Source organism: Mesocricetus auratus, unplaced genomic scaffold (genome assembly GCF_017639785.1).
Source record: "Mesocricetus auratus isolate SY011 unplaced genomic scaffold, BCM_Maur_2.0 Super-Scaffold_100013, whole genome shotgun sequence".
In the NCBI taxonomy this organism is placed as follows: domain Eukaryota; kingdom Metazoa; phylum Chordata; class Mammalia; order Rodentia; family Cricetidae; genus Mesocricetus; species Mesocricetus auratus.
In genome coordinates this window covers 12,206,547-12,229,065 of record NW_024429196.1, presented here as the reverse complement: position 1 = coordinate 12,229,065, position 22,519 = coordinate 12,206,547, and the positions used below count along the sequence as shown (strand labels likewise).

Below are 22,519 nucleotides of genomic sequence, written 5' to 3'. Positions count from 1 at the left end.
TTGTGTGTATTTCCAGTTTGATATTAGCATAATTCTGGCTCCATGGCCTGATTTTGTCAGTATTCCTTCTGTTTCTCTTATGGAACAGTTTGAAAAGCAATGCTGCTAACTCTTCTTTAAAGGTTTGGCAAAATTTTGCAATGAATCCTTCTAGTGTGTACTTAGGGTTTTCTTTGCTGGGAGAACTTTTTATTATTGCTTCAATCTCTTTATTTGCTGTGGACCTACTTGTTTTGTTTATATCCTCGATTTACATTTTGTATGTCATATTGTACATGGGAGTTTGTCTTTTTCATTTAGTTTCTCCAAGTATTTTGGAATAAAATTTTCAAGGTATTACTTACTGATTCTCTGGATCTCATCGGAACCTATTGAAATCCCCCCATCCTTTTCATCAATAGTTGTTTAACTTGGAACAACTTTCTTTTGGCTAATTATCTTGGAGTTTACCATCTTATCTTTTTTCAAAGAACAAATTCACTGATTGTTTCTATATATTCAATGTATCTATATACATTCATTAATTCTGTCCTAATCGTTAATACCTCTTCACATTGACTTCTTTGGAATATCTGTTGTTCTTGTTTTTATAGTACCCTGGTATGCATTATTAAGTTATTTATTTGAGATCTATCTATTTTTATAGCTATACACTTTCTTAGAATTGCCTTAGCTGTAGTCTAAATGTTCTGGTAATTTTATTTTTATTTGACTATTTTTTTTATTTCTTCTCCTTGGTTTTTTTTTTTCAGTGATTCACTGGTCATTCAAGAATGTATTGTTCAGCTTCCATGCATTTATGTAGCTTCTCTTCCTAATTTTCCTAGTTTATCCCCATTGTAATATGATGAGGCATAAGAAGTTATTGGATTATTTCACATTTGTTAAGACTTGATTTATGAGTGATGCTGTGATCTGCTTTAGAGAGGATTTGATGGCTCCTGAGAAGCTTCTATCTGTTCAACTGAGAATTCTGTATTTATTTATCAATTCTGTGTCCTGGCTTATTCTTTTCACTGTTTTCTACCTGTCATTTTCTTCATGGTTTTCAAAATATTTTCCCTCTGACCCTTCCTCACTACATCAATTAGAGGCAGATTCTGGTCCCTAACATTATTTAGTGTATTTCCTCTACCAGCAAGGCAGAGGCGGAGGAATCGTAAGTTTGAAGCCAAGCAAGTCTGCATAATAAGACCCTGTCTCAAAAACAAAACAGGGCTGAGGAGGTTGCTCAACAGGTTAAGAACACTAAGTGTACAAGCATGAGAACCTGAGTTCAAATCTCCAGAACCCACATAAAAATCAAGGTGTAGTCATGTATACCTGTAATGCTAGCACTGTGAGGGGCAAAGACGGTGAGAATTTTCATCTGGTGAGACAGCCTGTAGTTCTTAAAGAGTCCACTGTGTGAAATTTAGTTTGCCTGTTTGCATCTCAGTCTGTAGAGGAAGAGGATGGAGAGGAGGTGGGCGGTGGTACTGGTGACAGTAGACAAAGCAGAATGGCTACATTCTTCTATGGAGACGGGAGAATTTGCTTGATTAATAGCATCCTTTGCCTGTTTGGTTCTGTGATATAAATGAAGAGGACAAGACTAAGACATGAAGAACTCATTTCGGGCCACATGTTATGTGCCTGTATATGCCATGAAGTCTAAAGTAGTCATGTTGAATTCTTTGCTGTTGGACTTAATTTGGGGAAACATGGTCTGAACTATGCATCTGAAGGAAGAGATAACTGGTAGCTGCCAGGAAATAATCTTTTTGTTACTAGTGAATAAATATGTTTGTGATGGCTGTCAGTCTAAGGGAGCAACTCTGACACACAGTTAATGCACTTCAGCCATATGTGGGTGATGTATGACCCCCATCCAGAGATGGAAAAAAACTATGGAGATTCCAATACTTAGCTGTTCAATAAATTTGGAACATACTGTTTGAAATAAAAGAATGATATTCACAGGTTGAAGCAAAACTGGCTTTATTTCCATGTTATTAAACGTTGCTCTACCAAGCAAAAGAAAATACTTTAATCAGTGCCCAGGGTATCAGAAGCGACCACTTGATTTTTTTCCCTATTTTTCTCATATGAGGGATTGAATTTATAGCCTGGACCATGTCAGGAAGACGCTGTACCACTGACCTACATATCCAACCCTTTTTTGTTGTTGTTAAAACAGGATCTCTAAGCTACTCAGGCTGTCCCTGAACTCCCTAAAGCCACCTGTAGCCCAGGCAGGTCCTAAACTTGTGGTCCTCCTGCCTCAGCCTGCTGGGATTACAGCCTACACCCCCAGGACAGGCTTGAATCTTTTGCTCTTATTCTTGTTCAAAAGACAAATCTTCTCCCCATCCCACCCATCCCTAGGTGTTTCATCTTACTATAAATCTTAGTTGGCTTCAGCAGAAATACAAATAAGACATTTGCTGTTCTGGGTGCTTTGTAGCCCTAGTTCCACCACTCTGATGACCCTTTATTGGATATAGTCACTTCTAGTCCTCTTTGTCAATGTTCAAGTTCAAATCCAACACACCCCTTTTCATCACTTCTCTAGAAAGTTTCTTACCAGCACCTCCCAAATCCAGAGATTTCAGTCTTATGAACAACAAGTTGGTTTAAATTGGTTTGCTTATATCTAAGTCACACTTAGAAGAGTCAGTGTTCACTGACATCCCTCTTGATGGCAGACAATATTGTATAACAATGAAATGAAGCCAGATTTGTGCTTGGATCAACCTGTGAATATCATTCATGCATAACAAACTTGTTTTCCAAATGTAGACATATTCAGAGTGTATCTAAATATGAGCCTTGAGTTAGAAGAGTCTAGAGCATCTGTTTCTGGTCCTGAAGTATCATTAGTGCTGGTCATTTTATGACAGCCATTGCTGTGGCTCAAGGTTCTCTCTTATCTCAGACTGACTCCAAGAGTTAAATGAGGACAGCCTGGTGTGGTTCAGAGTCTGTAGACTTGAACTTAGTTGGTGTTTATTTTTGTTTTTCCCAGTCCCGAATTGATTGCACTCCTTCTGGCTTTCTTGGGTCTGTTCTTTGTCAGTAGCTGAAAGAAGAGCTTCAATAAAGGGCCAACCAGCATGAGCTCAGCATCCTCTGAGCACAGCATCCCATCTTCACAGCTTTCTGCAGCACAGTGTCTGCAGCTCTGCTTCTCTGTCTTCTTCCCCCTCTTCTGTCATCCGTGTTGACAACACCCACAGTGTCCTTGTCCCTTAAACCTTCCCAGGGTTTACAGTTTACATGTGCATTTGGGATCCAGTACAAACCAAAGTAATGACAGACAAATCAAAGTTAGACCATCTCTAAAACTAACACAAATTAGAAAACTCCAAAATGTTTAAGCCATGCAATTTTCAAAGTCACTTAGCTATCAAACTTTTATAATAAATAGTGAGAGATTTGATGACTCAATTAGTTTCTAGAACATTGTTACCACACCATTTAGTTCACAATAAAGCAGGAACTTTTATTTTTCTTTGCATAAAATCATCTTTTATGTCTAAAGCAAAGATCCTTGTTTTCCCCTTTAACTTTTGTTAACATTTCCTGTGATAGTCTAAAGTCACAGGCTGACATGTTTTCTTTGGATTCTCAGCCAGAATTTTAGTTGAAATCAAATAATATTTGTGAAAAAAATTAACATTTTAAAGCATCACACAAAGTGCCCTGATTCCCTGAATAGCATCACATCAGCTGTTAAGATTAATTGTACTAATTATGGAAGGAATATGCATGTCCCTTCTACCTAGCAATTTACTAATAATACAAAAGTAGTAATTTGGTGCATAGGTATGGTTTTCATTCAAAAATCATAAAACACTTCACAATTCTAAAATTGCATGACTCAGCCAACACTGATGACTTAAACCCATCATCAAGACCAAGGAGGCAGCTGGTGTAGACTAACTCCCTTCTAGGGTCTCAGTGTCCCTGGGTTGAAGTCCTTGGCATGACTATTTCTGGTTGTGGATTTAGACCAATAACTGGGATACACTGTGCTTTCTTATTTAGTAAAAGGAGGGGTGGGGTTTCTAATTTCTGAGTCACTTCTAACTTTCTAATGTCTGTGATCTTATCACCAAAGCTGAGGAGTTTTTGGACTCTAGTCTTTGCAGGTAAGTCATGTTATTCCAAGTCTGAGGAATTTGGCCTGAGAAGAGAGAACACAATTCCTTCTATAGAACAGTCATAATTTGGCTCTTTCTCCCATAAGTTCCTTTTGCCTGGTAATGTAAGTGGTCTTGCTGTACCTCACAGAGGCACAAACAGAAGCTGCATGTTTCAGCTGTGTTTTATTCAGGCAGCCAGCGATCTTAGAAGACAAGAGACAGTTATCCTTAAGGTCTTCCTCACATCTCATCTCCAGCCAGCAGGTTACATAGGGAAGGAAACGACGGTGGGCAATGATTCCAAGGTTTATTCTTGCTCAATATTGTCAGTCTTGTCTCTAAGATTTGTGATGTTGGTACTTTTCTTCCTGCCATCGCCTCTCTGTAGCAGTAACAGCATTCACAAACACCAAGGTCACTAGATTGAAGGTTAGCTCGATACCAACAATTAGCAGTGTGTGTATGGTGATTCCTTCCTACAGAATAAAGTGCAAATACTTCCTTAAAGAACACACAGTGCCTCCAACAGTATCTGATCTCCCACATCATCTGGTCCTCAGCCTGACTCCTCTTTCCTTTGTCAATTGGAGCATCAGCACCTTTGTTCTTCCACAACCAGACTGTGTGGTGACACATTCCATAGCAGGGAGGGAATCACTTTGTTTTGACCTACCATGCACCAACCTGCTTTTCAGTCCAGGCACTGCCCTCTTTCCTTCTCCTCCCTTGCATAATCTTCAGTGAGGCTTCCGGTGTAGATTCGGGCTCTAAGAAAATAATGTCACCAAAAGCATCAGGGCCATCATTCCCGAGGGCTTTGGTTTCCATCCCCAGAACAAAGTCAGAGCAATGACTATCATGCCTTCTCCAACTAGACAACTTTGCTATTTTGAAGAGTTAATTTGCTTTTGGAAGAAAACAACTTGAGTATCTTTCAGACGTTATTCCTACTAACTTTTCAATCTTTCCAATGTAGCTTCTTTGATTTGGGTAAGCAAGATTTGACATCCATACAAATAAACCTCTAACTGTCCCATAAGCTTTATGATAAAAATCTTGAACTGCTTTCTGCACTTCAGGGTTTATTGAGTTTGCTGTCACACTTACAGTGTGTGTGTATGTGTGTGTGTGTGTGTGTGTGTGTGTGTGTGCATGTATGAGTGCACGCACACCACAGCATATATGTAGACATCAGAGGACAACAACAACTTGCAGACTTTGGTTCTTTCCTTCTATGATGTGGGTCCAGAGACTGATCTTTAGCTGTCAGGCTTGGCAGCAAACACCTTTACCCACTAATCCATCTTGCCAGTCCCAAGCAATGGTTTATGTTCACAGTATTAATAACACTTAAATCAGAAAAAAGGTGTTGAAATTAAATTGGACAAAATATATCAAGAGTCATGAACCACTGGCACACTTTAAAGGTCACAAAATCCCTTTAGAATTCATATAGTCTCCTATTATCTCATTTTCTTGTTAAAAACAAACAAACAAACAAACAAACAAAAGCAACTTTTTTTCTGAAGGGTCAGAATTCAAGCCTGATGAGTTTATTCTTATTTTGGTATTGTTTTCAGGCTCAGAAATAACTGTGATTCTGGAATTACATGTTGTTGTATATGTCTCCCAACATCTCTCAGGTAGAGAAACTAGTGCTGTGGTTGACCTAGGTACATGGACCTATTGAAGCTGTACATTCCTCCATGCTTCTCTCCTTCCTCAGTAGAAAAAGATCAAGCATTCTGTGAGCCAGGAGTCAGGATTCAAATCCCACTTCCCTCAAAGCCCACAGAAAGTTTTTAGATCTGTGAAAGCTTTGTTGACTCTGTATATGAGAAGAGATGTTTCACTTACCACCAAACACAAATTACTCTAGGCTCTTCGGTGATTGTCAGCCCTGCAGATGGATAGTTGGGTGGATAGATAAGTTTGTTTTTCTGTAAGAAACACACTTTATTGGGCTAAAACCATACATACCAAATATAAAGAATGGGCAATGATATACCAAGCAAGCTGAAGCTGAAAACAAGGAGTAGATGTTCTCCTATTTGACAAAGTAGACATTAAATCAAAATAAATCTGGATAAGGAATGTTACTGCATATTAATGGAAATAATTATCCATCAAGGAGACATGCAATTATAAACACATATACATCAAACATTGATGTACCCAATTTCATAAAGCAAATATCAGTAAACATAAAAGAAACAATGTGGCATGATAGAATAATTGTGGAAGATCTTAGTACCCATATTCTTTTTTTCTCATGTCAGTCAAATATAAATATATTTGCATATTCATATACACTCATAGATAGGTGCATTCATACAGTGTATGAGTAAATGCACAGAGAAGGCCGATTTGACAGTTGACTGAATTCAGCATCATAAGTGCCCCTTAGTAATACCAAGGCAACCATCCAATGTTGTTTCCAGATAAATTCTTTTCTTATTATTTTTTATTTTTAAATTTAAATTAGAAAGAAGGTTGTTTCACATGTCAATTCCAAGTTGTTCTCCCTTTCCTTCCCCTCCTCCTATGCCCTCCCACCAATCCCCCCAATATCCCTTCATTTACCCAGGGAGGGTGAGGCCCTCCATGGGGGTGTCCATAGTCTGTCATTTCATCCAGGGCAGGGCCTAGACCCTCCCCCAAGGGTTCAGGGTGAGAGTTCATCTCTCATTGTTGGATGGGAGTCCAAAATCCATTTGTATACCCGGGATAAATTCTGATCTACTACCCAAGGCTCAATAGATTACCTAGGCCTCCTCACTGACACCCACATTCAGGGGGTCTTGATAAGTCCCATGTTGAATTCCCAGGCATCAGTCTGGGATTCAAGAACTAAGCCTTGTCAGGTCAGCTGTTTCTGGGGGTTAAACCAGCCCAGTCTCAACCCCTTTGGTCATCAGTCCTCCCTCTCTGTCACTGGATTTCTTGAATTCAGCTCAGTGCCGTGGGAGTCGGTCTCTGCTTCCATCAGCCACTGAATGAAAGTTCTGTTTCCCAGACTCTCTGGCCATGGGATTGTAGGCTGGCACTCCCCAGATCTATGTCTAAAATCCATATATGAGAGAGTACATGCCATGTTTCTCTTTTTGTGACTGGGTTACCTCGCTCAGGATGGTTTCTTCTAGTGCCATCCATTTGCCTGCAAATTTCAGGATTCCATTGTTTTTTTTTCTGCTGAACAGTACTCCATTGTGTAAATGTACCACATTTTCTCTATCCACTCTTCAGTTGAGGGGTATCTAGGTTTTTCCCAGGTTCTGGCTATTACAAATAATGCTGCTATTAACATAGTGGAACAGACATCCTTGTATGAATGGGCATCTTTTGGATATATGCCTAAGAGTGGAGTTGCTGGGTCTTGTGGTAGGTTTATTCCCATTTTTCTGAGGAGTCTCCATACTGATTTCCAAAGTGGCTGAACCAGTTGGCACTCCCACCAGCAATGGAGGAGTGTTCCCCTTTTACCACATCCTCTCCAGCATAAATTGTCATTGGTGTTTTTGATTTTAGCCAATCTGACAGGAGTGAGATGGTATCTCAGAGTTGTTTTGATTTGCATTTCCCAGATGGCTAAGGATGTTGAGCACTTTCTCAAGTGCCTCTCAGCCATTTTAGATTCCTCTATTGAGAATTCTCTATTTAGTTCTGTAGCCCACTTTTTAATTGGATCATTTGGTGTTTTGGAGACTTGCTTCTTGAGTTTTTTGTAAATTTTGGAGATCGGCCCTCTGTCAGATGTGAGGTTAGTGAATATGTTTTCCCATTCTGTGGGCTGCCTTTTTGTCTTGCTGACTGTGTCCTTTGCCTTACAGAAGCTTCTCAGTTTCAGGAGGTCCCATTTATTAATTGTTGATCTCACTGTCTGTGCTACTGGTGTTATGTTCAGGAAGCTATCTCCTGTACCAACTCGTTCAGGGGTACCACGCACTTTCTCTTCTAAGAGGTTCAGTGTGGCTGGATTTATGTTGAGGTCTTTGATCCATTTGGACTTAAGTTTTGTACATGGCAATAGACATGGATCAATCTGCATTCTTCTACATGCCAGCATCCAGTTATGCCAGCACCATTTCTTAAAGATGATGGATAGATAAGTTTTTATGCTGTGAAGAACTCAACTTCTCCCTCAGTCTCAACCATACCTGGACCTGAGGCTAGGATTTTATTATGAATTGTTTTATTTAAATTAGAAACAAGCTTGCTTCACATGTCAATCCCAGCTCTCTCTCCCTCCCCTTCCCCCCACTAACCCCTCAACCTCCCTACTGAATCCCCACTGGACTCTCAAGGGAGGGTGAGGCCCTTCATGGGGGATCTTCAAAGTCTGTAAGATCATCCCAGGCAGGGCCGAGGCCCTCCCCCATGTGTCCAGGCTGAGACAGCATCCCTCCATGTGGAATGGGCTCCCAAAGTTCATTCATATGCCAGGGATAAGTACTGGTCTAGTACCCAAGGCCCCAAAGATTGCCAAGGCCTCTGCATTGACACCCACATTTATGGGGTCTGGATCAGCCCCATGCTGGCTTCTCAGCCATCAGTCTGGGGTCCATGAGCTCCCCCTTGTTCTGCTCAGCTGTTTCTGTGGGTTTCACCTGCCAGGTCTTGACCCCTTTGCTCATCACACTTCCCTCTCTGCAACTGGTTTCCAGGAGTTCATTTCAGTGTTTAGCTGTGGTTGTCTGCCTCTGTTTCTATCAGCCACTGGATGAAGGCTCTAGGATGGCATACAAGGAAGTTGTCAATCACATTATTGGGGAAGGGCATTTAAAGAGGCTAGGCTTATTTAAGAGCCATCAATATAGCTGCAGGGCATGCTAAGTGGGGGTCATGGTTTGCTGTCTTCTAAGCCTCTTGCAACATGAAGGTTGTTGGAATAATAGCATGACTTGCAAAGACTCCTTGACAAATCGCTCCAGTGCCTTCAGAATCACATGCAAGCTTGCATGTGTGCATGTGTGCTTGTATGTTTCTGAACATTAAGAATCTGTGCTAAATAGTAATAAATACTATAAACTCTGGGCTGTAGTCTGTAATTCTTATGTCTAGTCTTAACCATCATGTATTTTTCTATTTGGATGCTGTGATCTGTCTTTTGATTCTTCTATCTAGACTCTTCCTCTATCCACACACATAACACTACTTCTAAGATGACCTCCAGAAAATGTACATGTGATAAAAAACACTACATTTTAAAGTTCACATAGATAGATTATCTATAACCTAATGAATATCTCTGCTTCCTCTGAGGAGTGCTCCTCCTTTCTATTTTTACTTATATTAACATTCATAAAATATTTTAAGTGCTCATGAGGAAACAGCCGTATGTGGATCTCCAAAGTCAATGTAATGAATGAGGTTGAGCCTACATGAATCCTTGCCTGCTTGGGTCTTAGTCTTCCATCACAGTATGCTGAGTGACCTTCTTGTGCTGGAACCCAAGGCTTTTCCTCCATCTGTTCCAGTCATTGTCCTCAAATTGCTGTACCAGATTTGATGCTACTATTTCTATGATATATTTTAGCAACTTGGAAGTGTGTATAGTGTGCTCGCTGCAATCTTGAATGTTGGAAACATTGAATTCTCCTCTGTGGCAACTGAGTACCAGATGGACAAGAGCTACATCTGCAATCATGCAGCTCTGGAGAACTGTGAGTTGTATTGTCTTCCACTAAAAACTGCACTCTTTCATATCTTATGCTGGGTCACATTTCAAACACTTGTACTCGTGTAGATCCCACAAAGAATGCTTAGACTCGGTTGTAAAAAAGTAAGTTGTAAACCCAGCTATCAAGCCAGGAATGTTGGCTCACTCATGCCTTTGGTCCCAGCACTTGGGAAGCAGAGACAGGTTTGTCTCTGTGTTCAAGGACAACCTGGTGTACAGGACTACACAGAGAAACCCTGTCTTGAAGGACTAAAATAATTAAAAATAAAAAATAAATCATCTAAGAAAAATGCATCTTTACACATGCAAACTGATTATTATGAGCTACATTTCCAGAGGCCAAGCTTTTATGACTATGTCAGAAATTGGGTTTTAATATGAAAATGCAGAAAATATTGGTAATATGCAATTGACCTGTACAAAAAAGAATTAAAATTGCCTTTTAGTGTTTAGAACCTGTATTCATTGTGTGGTTTTTTACTGCTTTAATTCCATTAACTCATTTACCATGGCTTAATTAATTTTCCGTTTTCCATACAAGAGACACACATCATTCTTGCTCCAGATCAAGTTTTCTCTTAATAACAAAGCTTGACAAAATGTCCCTAATAATTTAAGGCATCCCACTGATTTTTTCCAGTTATTCAGCTTTCATCTATTTAGAATATATCCTGTTTTTTATTTTTTAATATTAGCATACACCCCCGTAATCTCTTATTTGTTGTAAATTTTATTCACAGCCTAAAGAATGATAATACTACCTTTTATGTATTCATCTCCATCATTTTTAATTATTTAATTGGTTCAGACCTGTCCCTAAGATACCTATTTTCTCTATCATTTGTGGCTTTGGAAGCAGTTTTGTAATTGTACTAGAGCAGTTGTCTGAGGTTGACATAATGATTGCCATGCACTGTGAGACAGCTAGGAGACTTGAATCCTCTCCAAACATCATATACTAAAGATGGATTCTTAAATTTTTATTGCATTTACTTACTTATGCATTATATGGCACGCATAAAGTGTCGCACCTGCTGTGCGGCCTGCATCCGAGAATGTAGCGAGGTGGTCGGGATAGATGACACAGAGACCGGTCGGTTGTTTTAAGAAAACTTTATGCTTCCCAAGTCAGCTTAGGAGGAGACCCCAGTCCACTTAGGAGAGAGCTCTCAGGAGAAGTCTCTCTAAGAAAAAGGAGCTTCCCTTTTTTAAGGACTTTTGCCATTCATCTACATACCATTCTTTTTAGACTTCTCACCCTCCTGGCTGGTGGTTTAATCTCCAGCCCCAGAATCTGGGAGACACTGCAGGGAAACAGGAAGAGGCATCTAGCCATAGGGGGTGTGAAAGGCATGGTATTTTAGTGAGTAAGCCCTTATCTGAGCCCTATCAAGAGCTTTAGCACTGAATTGTTTTCAGTAAACATTACACAGCTGCCTGCTCCCAGGCCGAAGGGGAAGTGGGTTTCTGCTCAAGGTCTGGTGTCCCCACAATTCACCCCTTTTTATTTTTAAATGAGGCACTCCTGGCTTAGGTCAAGTAGGGTCACCCTCCCTGGCCCGACAGGGACCTTGAACCCCTGTCTTAGGTGGGAGAGGGTCTTCCCCACAGGTTGCCCGTCTTTGGAGTCACCCCAACCTTAGAATCATCTGTAATAAGGCTTTATGGCTATCGGGATTGCCATGGGCTAAGGCACTTTGAACTCAGCATGAAGCCAGAATGCCTATTGTCACTGTTACCATTCCTAGGACCCCCACTGACATAGCGCCTCTCTGTCACCTGCCCATCCCCCCCCCGATCTGGGCCTTAGCATTCTACCACCAGCCTTTCTTTGCTACAAGGGTGATTTATAGTTACAATTTGACCGTTAAAACAGTGATAAAGTTTACAATCATTTTAAGATCTACTTAGGAAAGCATTAGATAGTGCACTTGCACAGATACATTAGGTACAATCATTGATGTTACACATGTAGCATTATAAAAAATATGAACAAGAGGCTTGTTGCACTATTTACAGAGTACCAATTTGTTCCTGTGGTGATGTAGTCTGTCGATTTAATGTCAGTAGTATCAGCCGAACATGTAACCCGAGTCAAAGTCTTTTTGTCGCACCAGGACAAACCACATTTCTCCAGAAAAACACACTGGCATAGGTGTAATTCCAGAAACAGGAACTACCAAGTCTGATATTTCAAGTGACCATGTCCTGTTCAAATACTGAAAAGAGGCTTTTGCCATTCATCACAGTCCATACCAATGTCCAAATGTTTTAAATGGGTCCTTTTTCCCCCAAAGGGAAAAGCTGGCAAAATGAATTCTGTTGTTTTAAGATGTATCAAAGGCTAGCTGCTAATCTTCCAGTTTTGTTGGCTTTGGGATGAAAACTCACGGGTCCAGGAGGTTGATGTAGCAAGCCTGATGAGAAACTGGAAATCTCGAACTGACTGTTTTATTTCTTTCTCGGGCTGTAGATTTGATGACATCAAGGGTTAGGAACACCGACTTAGGAGATCTCGAACTGGCTTGAGCAGGCTCCCACGGTCTCAGGTCCAGTTTTCTCTGCTCCAAGCATCTCACCAAATGTTGTGACAGCTACTGAAGCTTGACTCTCTCCTTCCACCATGTAGTTCCCAGGGTCAAACACAGGTCATCAGGCTTGACATCAAACACCTTCAGAGCTGGACCCTCTAAAGAACTCTAAATACTACAAATATCAGTGCAAGAAAGTTAATGAAAATGACAATGAAACACTATATGAGATGAGAAGAAGACCAAAAGAAAATTATCTTTTTTTTAAAGTAGCTTTTAGCAGTAAAAATTAAAACTCTTTCATAACAAGGAAACATAAATGAACACTTTGGGCAAATGGGAATGACAGAAAATATTTGCAACATATGCAGCAAAATATCGCTCTCTAAGCTTAAGAGTACTCTGAGGTTGCCTAGGAAAGGGTGAATGTGGAGGCAAGAGGGCAGTCCAGAAAATGAGTAATGCTAGTCATAAAAAAAAGGTGTTCATCTTTATAAGTAATAATTAAATAGAAGAATTCCTTCCTATCAAACTGGCTACTTTAAAATGTAAAATGCCTGGCATCTATGAAATTACACTGATCTTCTTGGTCTTTCACTGGCAATAACCATACTGATAGGGAAAGAGATGAATCCTGTTAACTTAGAAGGCAGAATTTCTGTGAGGACCATATATGGCTTCTTGCTTTTCAGTGTGAAGAAATGGATAAAGACAGAGGTCACTGATCTTGCTCACAAACCAAAAACTAAGATGTCAAAGAACAAATTCCAAATGTAGGGAGAAATTTAAACACAGTACCTGGTCTGAAGATGTAGCCTCTGTTCGTGCAGTGGGCTTAACTAAAGATTCCTGTGGTGAGTGTGAGAAGGAGGTAGAGCACGGGCTCAACACGCACAAAGCCCTGGGATCACCCAGCCCTACACAAAGAAAAAAGATGCACATTAAAAAATGAATTCCCCTTCCTGAGTTCCAGCATCATTAATTGTAAATCCCTAAGCTATTTGGATATCACGAAACACATGTTTGCTTGAGTATCATGTTTTAAGAAAATTTAACACTTGGGATATGAAGCAAAAAAGAAAGCTTAACAAGAAGTACAAGAATGGCAAGTTCCCTCCCTGTAAGATGTGAGCTGTCAAATGTCATTCAAATCCACTTACTTGAGAACCCCTCCAAAACCTAAGTAGCTTTCTAATTCATTCTTGCATTCCAGGAATAATTACATAATAATCATATCAAAATTCTACCAAACCTATTCACTGTGCTCTCCAAATGTTTACCACAATGTGGTGAAATTAGTGTTGACTTCACATAAGTAGCTGCACATCTATGCAGCTGCTTCCTTCTTTCAGACAGTTTGGTTGGTGCCAGGTTGTACCACGGAGCAGCCGAAGTTTGGCTAGTGGAGGCAAGAAGAGAGTAATCAAGAAGAGACAGGGAGACTAATGCTGAATGGTAGCTTATTCAGATACCATGAGGCAACCACATATTTATGTAACGTCAGGCGCTGCAGTTGAATTTAGACATTTCTGTTTTCTGAAAATAGAGTCGTTTTCATTGTTTTCTAACAATAATCTATTGGTTTTGCAGCAGCATCTTTGCTTTGCATTCAGGCAGATGAGCTACAGGAAGCTCTTACCTCCCACTGTGTGGTCACTAGAGGAGAAACAATTATCCGACCTAACACAGTAGAAAAAGCTACTGATGTCCGAGATGCCATGTCTAAAACTTTATATGGACGCCTCTTTAGCTGGATAGTCAATTGTATTAACAGCTTGCTTAAACATGACACATCACCAAGGTAAATGTTTTATACAACTATTTTCCGCAAATTTTAGGTAGTGTGTCTGTTTTGGATTTGTGTAGGTCCCTTTGAATAACTTTCTGATTGGTTTAATTTAGTTATCAAAGTTGCATTCCTGTGGATATGCTTCGTCTCCTAGTAGTTCCATCACATTCTCATTCCATGTAACTATGAAATATCTTGATTGCTCTAACAAAACTGTAGCAATGTTAATATTCATGGTAGAAAGTGATTTTAAGCCTGGCATCATATTACCAATTCAAATGTTCTCTTAATTAGACTGTATACCATGAAGTGTGTACCACTTTACACTTGGATAAAATCTCAGTCCAACAGTTTTTTTTTGTTTTGTTTCATGGGCTTTAATTAAACCATGAATACGAGGCAAAACTTTCTTTTCATTGAGCTCTCTCTGCAGCCTTGCAGGAATAAGTGCTGTGACTTCCAATGAAGTCTGATGCTGAGAGGCACAAGAACATGACAGATAATAGTCAATGGAGCCTAAATATAGGCACCGACACCTTGTGTCTGTGGTTCTCCTGGAACCCCATATAAGAAAGAAAGGGCATCTCAGCCACCTTTGACTAGATTTGCAGAGGTGAAAGTCTTCACATTCTACCTGAAGATTTTTTTCTGCCTTGGGTCATAGGAATTTTAGAAATGTTACATGTGAAAAAGCAAGATGGCCATCTATGTTAAGATGACCTTATCTTTATTTGTGACTTACTAACTGCAAAAGATAATCTTATACATGCTTCACATACACAGTTCTTCATTATTTCCCACTAAAACCCATCCTATTTCATATTATACAGCTAGGTTGTCTAGATTACCCATTGTTGCCCCATGGTCTTAACTCCCTGGTTGTCACAATCTCAATCATCCCTGAATTTCTTCAATGCCTACTGAGCTGACTCTCAGATCATAATGCAGTTTTCCCAGAATGAATAAATATCCAAATGACTTTTACTCATTAGTGGTCATCTCTATGATATTCAGCACCTTATAAACACTGGAAGCATTCAGGAAAGTTTCTACATTTGTATATTACACATAATGTAAACAAGATAATTAGAGCCATTAGCCTCCCTTTATTAGCTCTTGTCTGCATGTTTAGTACTAGATGGTACCCAGAAAGGTGACTGCTAAAAATCCCTGTGTATCATTTTTGCTAAATAATAATTGTTCTTACATGAACCATAACTAGCCAAGACTTGGAGTTATTTTAATTGTGGTTAGTTTTTTTAAAAAAAAACTGAACCAAGACCTGCTGTGATAGTTTAGTTTAGTTCTTCAAGACAGCCACTAAGATTCCTTGTTTGAATCAGTCTTACCATATACACCAGGCTGGCCTAGAATTCAAGATTCTTCTACCACAGCTCCTGAGTGTTGGGATTATAGATTCATGACATCTATAATCCAATGGGGCTAAAGTTTTAGAAATCACAAGTTTCCACTCTGAGCTCTGAGTCAGTCACTTTCTGCAAATGTGGGAGCACACACAGTTTCTGGCTGCCAGTCCCATATCTTTACACATAACATCAAGCATCCCCTACACTAACCGTAGACCCAAAGGGAAGCCTTTGTAGGGTCATCTTAAAGCACACATAAAAATTACTTCAGTGTATCTATTTACTGAGAAAAGCAAAAATTTTAACCAAGTGTCTGATTTTTAGTGAGCAGAACTAGCAACATGTAACAGCAAAAAGAAATGTGCATCTGAGATAATTTGTGTATAAAATAATATTTAATTGTATTTCGAAAATCATTTGTTTTTCCTCCTTTGGGTTGGTTTTCATTTGTTTTTTGAAACAGGATATCATTATGCATCCCAGACTTGACCTGTCAAGTATTCTGTCTCAGCTTCCTAAGTGCTGAAGATACAGGTGTGTGCCACCACAAGTGGCTTAAAGTATTTAACTATAAAGATGAATCCCTACATATTTGTATCTTTCTCTAGGTTGTCATTTGATCTGTATTTACATGTGAACAAGCAAATAAGTAAAAATAAATAACTGTTCTTTGAAAATAACTAGGGCATTTGTGGTAAGACATTTTAAATTTTAAAAGAATGTTTGATTCACTGGTAAAGTTTTGGTTATCTGTATGTTTGCAATACTCTGCATATAAGTCAGGTTGTTGTATGATGTTTGACTCACATAGGGCTGTGACAGTGCTTACACCCCATGGATGGACTTCTGTTTAGGTGTATAAGAACATGGGAGTGGGTTCTTTAGTAAGAAAAATACTGTTATATGCACATATTAAAATTAATTTCATTACCATTATCTTTGTTTTCTGCCGAGAGACTTGTTTAATTAACTCAATCACCTATGGGAATTCCAAAATGCTCTGCCTTGCATTTCCTCCCAAGGAAATGAGCACTAACTCAACGAACATCTTTAATTCTTCCAGTGGGGATGAGGAGCTAAGCATCGGCATTCTTGATATTTTCGGCTTTGAAAATTTCAAAAAGAATTCCTTTGAGCAGCTGTGCATTAACATTGCAAATGAACAGATCCAGTATTATTTTAATCAGCACGTGTTTGCATGGGAGCAGGTAAGCTGAAGTGCAAGTGTGGACTCTAAAGATGCATGTGTGAGTGTTTATGTGTTAGTGCATAGCTGCATAGGATAAACAGTCCCCGGACCATACATGTCATGACATAACACTCAAAGACATGGAAAATATTTACTTTTCTCCATGTCCATAGTAAAAATGAAAACAAACAAAAAGTGTGAATTTAGTGTCACTAGACAGGCGATGTTCTAAATCCTTCACTCAAAACCAGTGCAGTTTTCTTTAAAACTTAACCACTTTGAGCCACTGCAAGCAAAGCTATTTCCTTTGTGTCTACAAGTATTTATTTTCTTAGACTGTGTTGCTGGAATTCTATTTGAAATTTCAATATTCATCTACAGTGCATTAAACTTCAAATCCTAGTATCCAGGCAACAGAATTCAAGATAATGGGTTTGATGCAAATGGCAAGAAGCAGTAATTTTGTCAGGTGCAATATGTAATTTATGGTTCAGCTCCAACAATATTTCTCTTTAGAGAGAGCAGGGACTTACTTGAATTTCATTTGGCATACTTTCATATTAAGACTATTTAATTATTTTATTAAACCTAAAGGAGCCATACTATCAGTCCTCATGTCATTTGTCACCTTCAAATTATGTCACTTTACTTTGTGTTTACTAATTAGAACTGATGTTTAATTAACATAAACTGAAGGGGCATGGGATTTTTATTTAAAAGGTTTAGATTTATTCATACTTCATTTCAAAACTGCAGTCTGAAAACAGTGGTCAGAAAAGAAAACTTGTCCATCTTGAGACGTCCTGGTCTAAGAAAAGGACACAAATTTAAGACATTATCTTCATTTGTTTGGTTTTCCCCCCACTATACCCAGTCAGCTTCTGGTGGATAGTCACTGTCTCGTTCTTCCTAACCCTCTCCCCATCCCCTCCACCACTTCTCTCCATTGGTATCTTCCTGGTGCCCAGATCCATCATTAAATCACCTTAAAATTAAGAGCAAATAGAAGCCTTGAAGCCTTTCTGCACTCTGTTTGTCTCTGTGGCCAAGACCTTCACTCTGTCACCCTCACTGCCAAGCTCCAGGGAAACAGGACCCACCTGCCCTCCGTTGTACTTCCCCACCACACACCTTAATATTCCTAATGCACTCATCTGTGCCAACTTCCCCTTCTACACTGAAATGGCTCCAGCCTTACTCTTGATATGACCTTTTTCACCAGGTCATAAACTTCTATGTCCTAGATCATCTCATAATTATTTTAGTGCTTACAGAGGCTAACATATAAGTTTTTCAAAACATTTTTATTTAAATTAAAAACAATCTTATTTTATATATCAATCCCAGCTCCCTCTCCCTCCCATATCCCCCACCGACCCTCCATCCCACCCCCCCCATCCACTCCCTAGGGAGGATGAGGACTCCCATGGGGGATCATCAAAGTGTGTCACATCATTTGGGGCAGAACATACCCCCCCCCCCGTGTATCTAGGCTAAGAGAGTATCCCTCCATAGGGAATGGGCTCCCAAAGCCCATTCCTGAACTAGGAATAAATACTGGTTCCACTACCTGAGGCCCCATAGACTGCCCTGGCCTCCCAACAGACACCCACATTCAGGGAACCTGGTTTGGTCTTATGCAGGTTCCCAACTGTCAGTCTGGGATCTGTGAGCTCCCACTTGCTCAGGTCAGCTGTTTATGTGGGTTTCACCAGCCTGGTCTTTATCCCTTTGCTCATCACTCCTCCCTCTCTACAACTGGATTCCAGGAGTTCAGCTCAGTGTTTAGCTGTGGATCTCTGTTTCTGCTTCCATCAGCTACTGGGCGAAGGCTCTAGGATGGCATTTAAGGTACTCATCAATCTCATTACAGAGGAAGGCCATTTAAGATAGCCTCTCGACCATTGCTTAGATTCTTAGTTGGGGTCATCCTTGTGGATCCCTGGACATTTCCCTAGTGCCAGATTTCTCTTTAAACCTATAATGGCTCCCTCTATTAAGGTATTTCTTTTCTTGCTATCCTCATGAGGGATCAGGAAAATCAAGTTGAGGCAAGAATATAACAAGTTTTTAATACATATGAATTAAATTAATGTTGTTTTGCTCTAATGTCTCAATACAGAATCCATCAAAGATTGAAATAAATGAAACTTGTTTATCTATGGACTGTACTGTATGAGGACAGTACATCCTTATGCATCATCCATCTGATAAGTTAATGGGTTGTACTGTCAGACCACCACCATTGTTCTCTTTAACTAGCCTTAGATCCATGTGGAGATGTATCAGCAGTTACTGATATTTACATCTACGAAATGTTAATGTTTATAGACCACTTGGATTAGTCAACATTCATTTCACCCATGATCCTAACGTTTTTCTTTTGTCTTTAGGCTTGCTAAAGAAAACTACCCTATAGCAACTTTTAATTATCTTTAGGGTGTTTAAAAGAAATACTTCCAAATTACCACCCCACCAAAATGTCTTGAACAGCATCTTCACAAGTAAAGTACTTGTCTTACTTAAGCCTAAAAAAATCAATTATACTGACACTGAACTCTAAACAATAGTTTACTATGAAATGTTTTTCAGTTGAGCTCAATTTTAATTTTGTTCCAGTGTTTTATAATTCACCATAGGAAAGTTGGCTTGAAAAGGTATTTTGAGTGTCATTCCCCCATTCCCTTTGTTATAAAACAGAATCAATGGACTACAGTGTATTAGTTACGTTTTTGTTTTTTTGTTTTTGTTTTTGTCACTGTGACCAAAATATCCAAGGGAGCAACTTATGGAGCAGAGGAGTGTCTTACATTTTGACTAACAGAAAACAGAAGGAGAGGCTAGAGCCTTGGAAGAATGCCCTCAGGACCCACTGTCTCCAACTAGGGCTGATTCCCTAAGTTCCCATTACCCCCAAACAGCGCATCCAATTACAGATCAAGCGTCAACACAGGATCCTTTATAGACATTCTCAAACCATGACATGTAATAAAACATGTTTAGTGACGTATTTACAATGGTATCCCAATTAGCTTGTCAAGTAGACAGTGTTAAATTTCTTGGAAAGTTGGCGTCCAACTAATGAATCACTTATCTTCCTTTCAGAACATGCGCCTGTCACCCTGGAAGCCATGCTTCTTTTCTCTTCATCATCTTCTTTTCTGTAGGCATTGATTAAATATCTGAGGAGCTGTTAACAGTCCATCCAGAGCCCTGTAACTCATCCCTTTCTTTTGCATATCATCTAGGTATTCTAGGTAACATTGCTTTTCTAGTTTGCCCTGGATGATTCTCGGCATATGGCATTTCATAACATTTAGAGCCTTTATACTTCCCCAGCTCTAGAACAGATTTATGTGCATATATATATATATATTAAGAACATTTAAATCAATGCTATCTGAAAACAATAATGTGAAACATTTCCATAGTCGCCTAGATCCCCTCCCTGAAAATGGAAGATGATCAGCCAAGGAGAGTACTTGTATAATATTTTTTAAATGTGTTGCTGAAGTCTTCCTAATGAGCTGCAGCTGAAAGTGCATGGTCTTCTAAATTTTATTATTCCAGCAGATGAAACACTCTTGCCTTCCCTGCTAAATTTTTATAATAGACACACTGTTGACTTTTTTATTTTCTGAATGACTCTTGGTTGATAGAGCCTAGGGCAGCAAAGACAGTATCTGATTTCCATTGAGAAGGCACTGTCCTACAAGAGCCCTCAATACAAATTTCCACTGGAAATAGTCAAGGTTTGTGTTTGAGGTGTGTGTGTGTGTGTGTGTGTGTGTGTGTGTGTGTGTGTGTGTTATGGCTTTCTATCTTGTGAAAAAGAACTCAACAAGAATCAAAGGGTGTTGGGAAGTCTGAGGGGTATGTCATCATATTTGCCATGTTAGAAATGTGTGTCCATTTTCAAAGTTTCCCCATGCTGACATTGTCATGGGTTTTGTCCTCTGACTTAACTTTATACAGTTGTGTGCTCAGTGTGGTATAGAACATACACACAATGAATGAAGCCTCCCTACTCATGTACATTTCAAACTGAGGGAAAACACACCAACCATATTTTAAATCAGAACAAACACCACTGTTTCTAAGAACCACTGGCCACTCAGTACTGGCAAAGCATTGTTTTAGAATACTGAAAACACACCCTGTGTCCACATATACCTCTTAATACCTTGAATAATCTTTCTTCATGCATTCAAGTAACACCTCTGACTAGCCATTGACTGGACTAAAGTTGGCTTTTAATGTAATGTGTTCATATTTGTTTCTACATACAGGCCATTACATATATCGATCAATAAGCCCTTGTGAGTGAGACCTGAAAGTTCAGTTGTTTTATAATCAAGAAACTAAAGTACATATTGAAACAATAAATTAAAAATTACTGTTCTGGTTTCTCCTGTGGAAAGATATACAAATATCTTTGTCTCCAGCTGTTCAAGGCCTGGAGTGTTACATGTTTCTAACGTAGGCTTTGACACATAATCTGTGGCACTTGAAAGGAGTAAAAATGTACTCAATATGTAATACCTACACTTCAAAGTTTTCAATACTATAAAAGAAATCAGTCATGTGATATAAGAAACTGTGTAGGCAATTCAAAATAAACCTTTTTTTTGTTTTTGTAGAAGGGTGACTTATTTTATGTGCCCTAATTTCTTCCTTGTTAAAACTATGTGCTTACTGGTGATAGTTTTTGTCTTATTTTAGCTTCTTAATTAATAAAAATAATTTTATAGGCTTTTGTTTTGTTGGTTGGTTCATTTGGGTTGTTTTGTTTTGTTTAAGGCAGTTTGCTCTGTATAGCTCTGGCTGTCCTGGAACTCGCTCTGTAGACCAGGCTGGCCTCTAACTCACAGAGATCCTTGCCTGTCTGTGCATCCGGAATGCTGGCATTAAAGGTGTGCACCCCCACACCTAGCTAGGTATTTCATTTCATTATTAAGACAGTCAAATGCATTTAGAATACTCTAATAAACAGATCTTGTTTTTAAATGCTCCAGCAAGGTTTGGTGATTGTTTGAGACCATATCCAAATAGACCTTAAGCTTTTTACTCAGTAAATGTAAAATCTTATATCCAACCAGACCATTCTCTGAAGCCCCTGAGCAGCTCCTGATGGAAGTCTTGTTTCCTCGCTCGGGCTCACACACAGCATCCCAGCCTCGGGGTATGTAGGGGAAAGGCTGGAGGACCATCCTTCATCCCAGAATTCCTATCACTCATATCTATCGTCCTTCTCGCCTGAAACTGAGCTGGCACCCTCAACATCAGATGAGGATTTTTAGTATTTGTTTTGGTCATTTGATCTCATTTTAAGCTTCTAAAGTTTGTTATTTTTGTTTTGGGTTTTTGTTGTTTTGGTTTGGTTTTTCAGGACAGGGTTTCTCTATGTAGCCTTAGCTGTCCTGGTACTCATGCTGTAGACCAGGCTGGCCTCGGACTCAGAAATCTACCTGCCTCTGCCTCCCAAGTACTGGGATAAAAGGCGTGAGCCACTACTGCACAGCACTTATAAAGTTTTTAATGAAGGTAAATACAATGAAATGTACAATTAGCATAGGTCCGTATAATTGCTGTGATTTTGTTTTTAATTAACATACAAAGACATGAGTTTTATTATGTTTTTATGCAAAATTTGTTTTTATTAATGCCCCACCCTCTCTTCTCTCTTCCATTCCCTGCCCCTCCCTACACACCAAGTAGTCAGTGCCCTGTCGCTTTCATGTCAAATGCATCTAGTTCACTTTCCTGCCTTCTTTAAAACCTCTTCTCCCCTCTTACGATTCCCTTTCCAGTTAGCCATATTACATATAAAAGTTAA

General features: G+C 39.3%; 1 protein-coding gene across 6 annotated transcripts in view; it reads left to right on the top strand.

Moving 5' to 3' along the window:
- The window catches only part of Myo3a (myosin IIIA), a 188,246-nt gene that overhangs the window by 104,961 nt on the left and 60,766 nt on the right, over positions 1-22,519 (top strand). For 4 of the 6 annotated variants that reach the window (XR_005880707.1, XM_040755399.1, XM_040755400.1 and 1 more), the window contains exons 17-19: positions 9,664-9,790; positions 13,929-14,139; positions 16,558-16,702. The exons of 1 other annotated variant lie outside the window; for it this stretch is intronic. Coding sequence is in view for 4 of the 5 variants with exons in the window: in XM_040755399.1 (XP_040611333.1) it covers positions 9,664-9,790; positions 13,929-14,139; positions 16,558-16,702 (483 nt within the window). In the remaining variant the exon portion in view is untranslated. Of the gene's footprint in view, positions 1-9,663; positions 9,791-13,030; positions 13,441-13,928; positions 14,140-16,557; positions 16,703-22,519 lie in introns of those variants that run through there. One more of the 6 variants, XM_040755403.1, reaches the window with a different exon arrangement.